At 39.0% G+C, this 11447-nt stretch overlaps 1 protein-coding gene across 1 annotated transcript; it reads right to left on the reverse strand.

Annotated features, from left to right (window-relative positions):
- Positions 1–10973, reverse strand: LOC130070178 (myosin heavy chain, fast skeletal muscle-like). Its single transcript, XM_056234484.1, has 39 exons — positions 10759–10973; positions 10521–10664; positions 10281–10437; positions 10147–10174; positions 9884–9986; positions 9642–9734; positions 9453–9516; positions 9261–9359; positions 9081–9184; positions 8860–8998; positions 8536–8654; positions 8290–8439; positions 8032–8202; positions 7639–7939; positions 7476–7540; positions 7292–7379; positions 7065–7182; positions 6864–6987; positions 6623–6759; positions 6279–6534; positions 5946–6188; positions 5663–5839; positions 5429–5574; positions 5245–5335; positions 4769–5158; positions 3965–4091; positions 3631–3749; positions 3348–3544; positions 3081–3264; positions 2811–2976; positions 2241–2365; positions 1816–2124; positions 1482–1685; positions 1231–1356; positions 971–1141; positions 782–886; positions 560–655; positions 328–459; positions 1–111 (listed from the first exon to the last, which is right to left on the reverse strand). The coding sequence occupies exons 1-39, from the start codon at positions 10963–10965 to the stop codon at positions 97–99; spliced, it is 5790 nt and encodes a 1929-aa protein (XP_056090459.1). The 5' UTR covers positions 10966–10973; the 3' UTR covers positions 1–96.
- Between the last annotated feature and the right edge of the window lie 474 nt (positions 10974–11447).

Genomic DNA, 11447 nt, shown 5'->3' on the forward strand with positions numbered 1-11447 from the left:
TTTTCTGAAATAAACAGGTTTATTAAGAAAGGTAATTTTATAATGAACATTCATATTATATGACGTCAGTAAATGCTCCTTTCAAGTGTTAAAGATTCATTCTTCTTTGACCTGAGAAAGAAGGAAGAAGCAAACGTTAGTCTTATTAACAAACATGTTCTTCACTTAACATAATGAATAGAATACAGATGTTCAAATGTCATACAGGATATGTAACATCAGCAAAATGCAATTATTATAGTTCCATTACATCTGCCGAAATGTTCATGCATTTGGCTAAACAAGTTGAATAAATAATGAAAAAAAAAAACATCTACTTAGTCTAACCTTTCCAGAATCCCGGCTCTTAACTCTGAGCTTGTTGACCTGAGACTCAGAAATGTCAGCACGCTCCTCAGCCTCCTCAAGCTCATGCTGCACCTTCCTCAACTTGGATAGGTGAACATTGCCTTGCTCCTCCTAAAGGTTTTTTTATATGGTTCATGTATCACGTTTCATCAAATTAGCATTCCAATATAAATAATTACAGTGTCAAAATGTTTCATTAGATTTTACATACCGCCTCTTCAGACTGCCTCTTGTAGACTTTGACCTTCAGCTGCAGTTTGTCAACCAAATCCTGGAGTCTGCTGATGTTCTTCTTGTCCTCGTCAGTCTTCAAAAAATACACATTTTCAAAATTAAGCATTGATCCTTTACTAAAAATAGGCATTGTCAGTACATACACTAGTATACAGACTCTTTTGTCTGAACAAGCTTGTGAGGAATATGGTCATCATACCTGATAAGTGAGCTCTTTCACTCTCCTCTCATATTTGCGGACACCTTTAACAGCATCAGCTCCACGTCTCTGCTCAGCTTCAACTTCAGCCTCAAGCTCACGGATCTAAAGAAAATATAAATTGTATTCAAACAAATCATAATATAACATACTTCACTTTGCCCATATCATAACTATAAAGAGGCTTACTCTGGACTCCATCTTCTGGAGTTGTTTCTTTCCTCCTTTCATGGCCAGATTCTCAGCCTCATCCAGACGGTGCTGCAGGTCCTTCACTGTGACCTCCAGATTCTTCTTCATCCTCTCAAGGTGAGAACTGGTGTCCTGCTCCTTCTTCAGTTCTTCTGCCATCATTGCAGCCTTTTGCATTAATACAGAAAGTCATTAGATCCACATTTTTTAAGTACGTAAGCGTGTGAATGAAACATTTGGCAGCTACTGTTGCTCACATCAGTGATGGCCTTCTTGGCCTTCTCCTCTGCATTTCTGGCTTCCTGTATAGTGTCATCAACTTCACTCTGGACATGAACAAGGTCCGCCTCAAGCTTCTTTTTGGTGTTTATGAGACTTGTGTTCTACAAAATGGAAAGCAACAGTTTGAACATTTTGAATGATGCTCTCAATTCCCTTAATTTCAGGGAAACAATATGCCCTTACCTGATCAATTCCCTTGAATTCAGGGAAACAATATTGCCCTTACCTGAGAGTGCAGCAGCCCAACACGCTCACTGATATCCACCAGCTCTTGTTCAGCCACTTTGCGGCCTCTCTCTGTCTGCTCCAGAGCAGCTCTCAGCTCCTCAATCTCAGACTGCATCAGAGTGTTTCTGCGCTCCACCATGGCCACCTGCTCCTTCATGTCTTCCTGTCCTCTCAGGGCATCATCAAGGTGCAGTTGGGCATCCTGAACATAACAATAGCTTTAGAATGAGCTTTTGATGTGGTTTCTGCGAGGCTGTACTTACCATATGTTTGATTATTTAAAAAAAATATGAATGCATCCCAAAGTCAAAAAGAACAATTCCTATGCATACCTTGAGTTGTCCCTGAATGTTCCTGAGCTGTTTCTGGGCCTCAGCAGCCTGGCGATTGGAGTGGCTCAGCTGAATCTCCATCTCATTTAGGTCTCCCTCCATCTTCTTCTTGATTCTCAGGGCATCATTCCTGCTCCTGACTTCAGAGTCCAGAGTGCTCTGCATGGATTCAATGACTCTCTGGCTGTTCCTCTTGATCTGCTCCATCTCCTCATCCTTCTCTGCAAGCTTCCTGTCAATCTCTCCCTTGATCTGGTTTAGCTCAAGCTGGACATGTATAATCTTGGACTCCAGATGCTCCAGTGTACCCTATGACAAATAAAGCAACATTTAAATATAAGAATGAAAATACTCTCGGTGTATTGATTCAACACCACAGTATGATGGTTCTAGCAAGAATTCCATATTGATCTCACGATACTCACTTCAGCCTCTTCCAGGGCAGTCTGAATCTCTGACTTCTCAGTCTCCACTGTCTTCTTGGCCTTTTCCAGCTCATGGATGCTCTTACCAGTCTCACCTAATTGCTCTGTCAGATCTGAAATTTCCTCTAGAGAGAGAAAAACATATAATATTTATCATAATGTACATTCATTAATCATAGGTGCTTACGTTTTAATGCTCACTGAGAATTAGAACATTTAAAGGGATAGTTCACCGAAAAATTAAAATGTTATCATTAATAAATTACCCTCATGTCATTACAAACCCGTAAGACTTTCGTTCATCTTTGGAACACAAATGAAAATCTTTTGAATGACATTTGAAAGCTTTCTGTCCCTCCATAGACAGCTACACAATTGATTATTTGACGCTTCAAAAAGGTTACAAAGAGATCATAAAACTAATCAAAAAGATCTTAATTTGTGTTCCGATGATGAACAGAAGTCTCACGAGTTTGGAACGACATGAGGGTCAGTATTTAGTAAAAGAATTTTCATTTTGGGTGAACAATCCCTTTAAGTTTTTTTCTAATTTAACGGTTTAATTCTTACGCTGCAGATTCTTGTTCTCTCTCTTGAGGGTCTCCAGATGATCCAGACTCTCCTCATAGGAGTTCTTCATCTTGAACAGTTCAGTGCTGAGTGAACGAGCCTCTTTCTGAGCACCTTCCAGCTCTGCCTGACCTTCCTCGTATTTCTGCTTCCATTCTGCCAGGACCTTTGGTGGAGATATTTAAGGATAGAGTTTGTTTAAAAATGTTGAACAAAGCCCATTCCAGCAATACTTTACAAAGAGAATATAATATGACTAAAATGGTTTACCTTGTCAAAGTTCCTCTGCTTCTTGTCAAGGTTGGCAGCCAGACTATTGGCTCTCTCCACATCAATCATGAGGTCCTCCACCTCACCCTGGAGTCTCTGTTTGGTCTTCTCCAGAGATGCACATTTTGAGTTCACTGCCTCAACTTGTTCCTCTGCCTCTTGCAGACGCTGAGCCAGCTTCTTCCTGTTAAGTAATACAATTTATTTTGAATTCTAATCTATAAAATAGCTGTGAGAATTGGGAATATTATACAATAATATACATACTTGGACTCTTCAAGCTCCTCAGTGCGCTGGATGGCATCAGTTTCATATTTGGTTCTCCACTGAGCAACCTCACTGTTGGCCTTTGACATTCCCCGCTGCAGCTCAGCCTTTGCCTCCTGCTCTTCCTCAAACTGCTCTCGGAGCAGGTCGCAGTCATGACGGGCTGATTGCACAGCATGGGCCAGTGCGTTCTTAGCCTAAGGGACAAAGTCGCATAATATTAGCTTGTCTCTACAGTAAAGTAATCGACAAGTATGTGCATGAATTGATTATGCTGTATTACCTTAATCTCCTCTTCAATATGCCTCTTAAGCTCCTCAATTTGCTGAGTGGAAGCTTGTTTGCCTCTGGTGAGCTGAGAAACCAGAGCCTCCTTCTCCTCCAGCTGACGGCTAAACTCACCTGTATAGATTTAGATTCACTGTGTCAGACTTTTCTATGTCTCAATCAGTTTATTTCAAAACAAATGGATGTAAGATTTGATCAGTGTTACAGTCAGAAATGTGCAGCTGAATAATCTTAATACACTATTATTTTTGATTAATTATTGTTGATAATTATTGTTGTTTATTGACATTAATTACTTTTGAAATAATACTAATTTGTTCATGAGTTACCATTTTCAGTTTGAAATCTTGCTCTTTGAGTACTGAGATCATTTAACTGACGAACGTTCTCGTCATTCTTGGACTTAATTTCACTAAGTTGGTCCTCAAGTGTGCGGCACATCTTTTCAAGATTGCCCTGCAAATACAAAAGTCATTAGATATTTGAAAGAACTTCAAGACTTGTTGTATGTGAGCCATGCTGGCAAAATTATTCACAATGAGCACATTTTCAAAAATGAGTTATTGTTATTTACTTTTATTGTTATTAAAAAAAAACTTCATGTATGATGATGTATGATTTGCTGGAATCAGATTAAAAAGGACTGCGCTACACCTATTTGAATTCAATAGAGACAAAGTCAATTTTGAGAAAAATCTAATTAAAGTTTTCTGAAGGATCCAAAACAAAATCACCTAGCAACCATACCTTAAAATTCCTGGTAATACCACCAAATTTGGCACACACCAAATCAAAAGCAAATATCTATAGGAAAAATATATATAATTTTTTTTTTCCATGATACCACAATTGTTTGATTAACATTAATGTCAATTTTTCATGGATTATTCAAACAAAGGAAAGATTTAGGAAGGTACACCTCTCAGAAAACGTCAAAATAAAGATCATTTTAGATGTTTAATTCTTGGAGCATTGGGATCGCTAGAAGAGGGCTTAATGAACACATTTTTGTGAATAAAAAATGAAATTCAACCAAAATTGACATTTGCCTGTAGCTCGCAATTAGCACATGCGTATTCCGACTCATCCTTTGCCAGCATGGATCACATATATTCTTTAGAATATTTCCCAACCTTTGCTTTGGCAACAGCTTCCATGTTGCTGGAAAGATCATCAATCTCCATTTTGAATTCGCTCTTCTCTTTCTCAAGCTTCTGCTTGACACGCTGCAGGTTGTCGATTTGCTCTCCCAGCTCGGCCACACTGTCTGCCTGCTTCTTGCGGAGGGCAGCAGCAGTAGCTTCATGCTGGAGGGTGGACTCTTCAAGATCACGACGCAGCTTCTGGAATTCAGCTTCACGCTTCTTATTCATCTCGATTTGAGCAGAAGTGGCTCCTCCAGCCTCCTCAAGCCTCTCACTGATCTCCTCAAGTTCCCTGGAGAGATCAGCTCTCTGCTTCTCAACCTTGGCACGAGCAGCGCGCTCAGCCTCGATCTCTTCTTCTAGTTCCTCAATGCGGGCCTATGGTGGAAAGTAGTTAATTCGATTTTTGGTGATGATCTGCATTTGATCATAATGATGTAATGTTTGAAAAAATCTCAAAATACCTGAAGCTCCTTGATCTTCTTCTGGAGTTGAGTGCCCAGAGATTGTTCATCTTCTATCTTGCTAAGGAGCTGGCTTGTTTCAAAGTCTTTCCTGTAGGTGTTCAACAATAAGTAGTTGTAAAAATAAAAAAAAATAAAACATTTAAAAAAATAAAAGAAATCCAAGAATTCCTGCTTTAATTACTTTTTTATTTTCTCATCAGATTGCTGCTTGTCATTCTCCAGGTCCATCACGGACTCTTGGGATAATTTCAGGTCTCCTTCAAGCTTTCTCTTAGCTCTCTCCAGGTCCATGCGGAGCTTCTTCTCTTGTTCAAGGGAACCCTCAAGCTACAGGACAATGATATATAAACTATGTTCACAGCAGAAAACAGTTGACTTGATGAATTAATATACTTAGTTTACATAATCAACTCACATCATCAACTTGCTGCTCAAGCTTTGTCTTGGATTTGGACAGGGTGTTGACTTTGTCCTCCTCGGCCTGAAGATCATCCAGTGTCTGCTGATGTGCCTCTTGGAGGGCTTTCTTCTCCTTCGTAAGCTTAGCAATGCTCTCATCCTGAGCTGACATTTCCTCAGTCAAGTTCTTTACCTGTATAATTTTTTGATCCAAATAAGCTTAAATATTACAATTCATATTCTATATCAATTTATAAGACAGAGATGAAATCTAATCTTAAACCAACTCAATCTCTAACCTTATTCTCAGTGGCATGTTTCTCCTTCTCCACTTTAGCCAGGGTGAGCTCCAGGTCATCAATGTCTTTCTTCAGCTCAGAGCACTCATCCTCCAGTTTCCTCTTCTTGGCTGTCAGTTCAGCATTGATTTCTTCCTCATCCTCCAGTCTCTCAGTTGTCTCTTTGAGTTTAGCTTCAAGCTGGATTTTGCTTTTAATCAGACCCTCACACCTCTCCTCAGCGTCTGAGAGACCCTCAGATTCCTGTTAGTAAAAAAGATTGCTATTTCATTGGAAACAACCTTGCTCATTTTGAATGTAACCAATATTCGGTTAATTATAAAATATACTCACAGATGCTACTTGCAGCTGCAGATCATTTTTCTCTTGCAGCAGTGCTACCATCTTCTCTTCAAGCTCCTTCTTTCTGGCTTCAGCCTTAACCAAAGACTCTTTGCATTTGGTAAAGTCCTCTTTCATGGTTGCCAGCTCCTTCTCAGTCTCTGCACTCTGAAGCAGAGGCTTAATCTTGTAATAAACCTTCATCCATGGCCAGTGTTTGACATTCATGAATGAACGGATGTTGTATTGGATGGTGTAAATCGCCTCCCTGTGAATAATTCATCATTAAATGGCATAATCATCATTAAGTTTGCACATTTATCATTGATGTCATCTTTACTCATGACAATAATCACCTCCTCTCCATCATTTTCATATACTCCCTCCTCATCAGGAAACCACGACAGAGAGCCTGAGTCATTGTGACCAGAGCAGCCAGTTTCTCATCTCGCATCTCCTCAAGAAGACCCAGAAGACCAGCTTTGAAGAACACCTGAATTTATGTAAAACAGTACATCAAAATATATTAATTTAAACTGTCTAAGCTAAATGACCATGATCACTGAATCTTTGAAATTTGTAAAGCTAAATATGAACCTTCGTATGTCCAAATCTGTAGTCGTCATGATTAACGTCGATGGATCCCAGGAGTTTCTCACTGGCCTTCTTGTTATCCATAAACTGTCCCTCTGGGATAACACCGGCATTCAGCACCTTGTATCTGTGGAAAATTTATCAAAATACTTATTTTAATTAGGAGCCTTCTAGGAAATGTTATTTTCATGTGGTCCCATTTACCTCTGCTTAAAGTCTCCATATTGGATTCTGCTGGGGAAGCCCTTTGTGCAGATTCTGATACCCTCCAGAACACCGTTACACCTCAGCTGGTGGATAACCAGGAAGTTCTGCATGAGACCTACAACGAACAGTTTACACCATGAACTTGGTAATTTAACTTCATCATGTATATTGAGAACCAAAATATCTGTAAGGTTTTTTTATATATATATATATATATATTTTACCTGGAGTCTTGGACTCATTAGGAATCAGGCAACGCACAAAGTGTGGGTGAGTGGCCCTTAAGTTGGTCATCAGTTTGCCCAAGTTCTCCTGTGGAGAATAGAAAAAGGTTGGCATGCTTTGTATTTCTTTTCTTTTTTTTCCTCAAATAAAGCAATATTGCTGTGATGCCATCTCTATACATACCCTGAACTGAGAGGACACAGTCTGCATGGAGCCACCCTTCTTCTTGCCTCCCTTTTTAGTAGCATCTATTGAGATAAACATACAAAGGACAAGTATAAATGCAAAAACAAGAAAGAAAGTTCAAAACTGAATCAAAGTTTTGTTAAATATATTTTTTCTTTACCCTCAACAACAGGTGGGTAGAGAGTAGCCAGCAGTTTGATAGAAGACTTCTGGTACAGCTGCACAACAGAATCATTCAGTGGATCCTTGTTCTTTTCCAACCAGCCAGTGACATTGTAGTCTACAGTTCCAGCGTAGTGAACCAGGGAGAAGTGGGCTTCAGCCTTGCCTTTGGCAGGCTTTGGTTTCTCGAAAGCTTTGGTCTTGCCAAGATGCTGATCATATAGCTTGTTCTTGAAGGAAGCATCTGAAGCCTTAGGGAACATGCACTCCTCTTCAAGGATGGAGAAGATACCCATGGGCTGTTTATAAAAGAATGTTGTTTATTATCAAAAATAGGCGATTTTGAGAATAGGATCAATGGAAATTAATAAATTCATAAACCATTGATAACCTTCTCGATGAGCTCAATGCAAGCAGCCAAGTCCATGCCAAAGTCAATGAAGTCCCAAACAATGCCCTCCTTCTTGTACTCCTCTTGCTCCAGCACAAACATGGTGTGGTTGAAAAACTGTTGCAGTTTCTCATTGGTGAAGTTGATGCACAGCTGCTCCATGCTGTTATACTGGAGGACAAAAAATGACAGAAACATTTACTACCTTCTGAATATCATTCATTTTGACATAAAAAGAGATAAAAGAATCATTCTTACATCAAAGATCTCAAAGCCAGCAATATCCAGCACGCCAATGTAGAAATTTCTTTGTTGTTTTGTGTCCAACATCTGGTTGATACGAATGACCATCCACAAGAACATCCTCTCATAGATAGATTTGGCCAAGGCGCTAACAGAGTTGTACACCTGTAAGTAGAATAGAGTGGACATTTTATTCTGTTTCTGCAATAATTAGCCAGAATTTTAGGTTAAACACATGGCATACTGGAAATGTTACTATACCTGTGGCACGGTCTGACCTTTGGTCACATACTCATTTCCGACCTTGACTCTGGGGAAGCACAATGCCTTCAGCATTTCAGAAGAGTTCAAACCCAGAAGGTAGGCGATTTTGTCAGCCTCTGTTAAAACATTTGAAAATAAATTATCTTTGCTCTATAGAGTCTTTTGTGTAAAATTATAATAAATCAGGCACCAGGTACTTTCCATTTTATTTTCAGATTTATTGATATCCACGCAACTTCTAGTTTATATTTACACTAAACATTTTATACAAAGTCGATGCAACGGTTACTATTTTAAAGCCCAGGATAACACAAGTCTCACCCTCTGTGCCATCAGGCTCAGCCTGCTCCTCGCGCTGCTTCTGCTTGAACTTCAAGTTACCATGATGAAGAACAGCTCCAGTGAACTTGTAGATGCACACTTTATCCTCACTTGTGAAACCAAGAATGTCAATAGCTTCCTGTAAATTACAGAGAATAATAAAATATATGATTTGCCATATTTAAATAGAATATGTCAATATTCAAATAGCAATGACTCACATCAGTAGCATCCAGCTCAACTTTATCATCAATGCTGGCCACTGTGATCTGACCCTGACTGCACATGGGGAAGTCATAGGGGTTGGTGGTGATGAGCGTCATTTCTGTAAAATACACAGCATTTATGAAAGAGCATCTTGCAATATTATCTGAAAGATTTAATGAAATATGTGCACCTACCAATCAGCTCAGGCTTATGGTTGGTCATCATTTGGTAGAAGATGTGGTAGCCTCTCTCATCTGGAAGCTGGAATGACACTCTAGACTTCTCCAGCAGATCTGTTGAGAGAATGTACTTGAGTCACAATCATCTAAAGAGTGGCAGATAAAGACAAATGTTCAGGATGGATCAATGAAATCATGTCCACCTACATGTCTCAATGTCAGCACTAGCCAGTTTTCCAGTTGTGCCGAAATGAATTCTGATGAATTTACCCTGTTTAAATCATAATAGCATAATACATAAATAATAATTATTATAATCTCTTTATAGAAAACTCTGTACAGTAAAATTGAACACAACTGACCATATGTACTGTAAATAAACAGTGGTTAACTTACAAAACGAGAGGAGTTGTCATTTCTCACAGTCTTGGCATTACCATAAGACTCAAGCAGAGGGTTGGCAGCAATGATCTGGTCCTCAAGAGAGCCCTGTGATGTTTGAAGTGTTTTCATTTATTTTCAATTGTTTTTCTATTTCATATGACTAAACCCAATTTATAGGCATTTCACAAGTTTGTGAGATGAGTGTAAATAATCATCTTTTAAAATAAAATATATGACAGTTTTGTATCTCGTACCTTTATTTTACTGGCCTCTTTCTTGATACCTGACACTGCAACTGTGGCAAAGTACTGGATGACACGTTTCGTGTTCACAGTCTTTCCAGCACCAGATTCTCCACTGGGTTATAAGAGATTAGAAGACAGAAAATTGAAAGACATGTTGACTTTTCAAAGTGTATTCAATCTTTAATTTTATTTTGTAAATATCTCCATAAATTTTCCATCTATGTTATACTTTTCATTTTTGTCATGGTCTGAAATTAAATTAAAATACTTACGTGATTAAGACAGACTGGTTTTCTCTATCTGTTGATTGAAATTTGTAAAATATCCGGTAAATATTTATTATATTAACAGCAACATCTAATTCATCTTAATGAATTCTATAGAATTCAATTCCATAATGTCTTACCAGTCTGCATGAACTGATAGGCATTGTCAGAGACAGAGAAGATGTGGGGTGGGGCCTCCATACGCTTTTTGCCTCTGTAGGCAGACACCACTTCTCCATCATACACTGGGAGCCACTTGTAGGGGTTCACAGTTGCGCAGAAGAGTCCAGAGTAGGTCTGAAATGAGCAGAGACATGGTCAGATTCCAACAACACAGAAAAAATGAACTTAAATGCTTTTTATGTCGTTTCAGAACTCACGTAGATCATCCACGCAGCATAACGCTCTTTGAGGTTATACAGCACAGTGGCTTCATTGAGATGGGTCATCATGGCCATGTCCTCAATCTTGTCATACTTGGGAGGATTCATTGGATAGACATCTTCTTCCTTAGCAACTCTCTCCTATAAATTTGATAAATCAGATATTAGATATAAAAGAAAACAATGTAATATGTAAGTTAATGAGCCTCTACATGAAATGGAAATTCAAATTTACCTCCTTAGTATCAAGCAAAACAACTGTGACTTTGCCACCGTCTCTGCTCTTGATTGTTCCCTTGAGGTACAACTCTTTGGGATCAGTCACATAGCAGGCAGCCTTGGCATCAAATGGTCTGGCCTGAGCCTCCATTCTCTCCCTCTCAGGCTTACGAAGGTAAATGGCAGCTTTGCCATAAGCGGCCATCTCTGCGTCCGTACTCATGGTGGCGGCTTACTAAAGAGAGAAAATACCAACTTATCCATTACAAATTTCATAAATATTCAACAAAGGCAAGACATATAAAATATAAAACACATGAATAGTGTTAAGAAAGAGGCATATTCCTAAGTTTAGGCTTACACGTGAATACAGACACATAAAACAATAATAGATAGACATTTAGATAGCAAGCAAGAAGCAGGTAAGGGGCCCATTAATGGCACAAATGTCGATTGAACATGTCTTTCTGGTGATGAAATTGAAATGCTGGTGTCAGGGGACGGCACATACAGTGCAATATGAATTTTGGCATATATGAAGTTTCAGGACAATACAGAGATTTTCACTGCCAACTATTAGTCTTTCTTGTGGACTCTCAGCCCAAGTGCATCCTCCTGCTACAAGTATATACTGAATGAAACGGACATTACATTGCATGTGTGTACTCACTAATGCTCACAAAGAGAGCTAAAGAGAAGTTTTTC

This window comes from Rhinichthys klamathensis, unplaced genomic scaffold (assembly GCF_029890125.1).
Source record: "Rhinichthys klamathensis goyatoka isolate OS25496 unplaced genomic scaffold, OSU_Roscu_1.1 h1tg000018l_1, whole genome shotgun sequence".
Taxonomy (NCBI): Eukaryota; Metazoa; Chordata; class Actinopteri; order Cypriniformes; family Leuciscidae; genus Rhinichthys; species Rhinichthys klamathensis.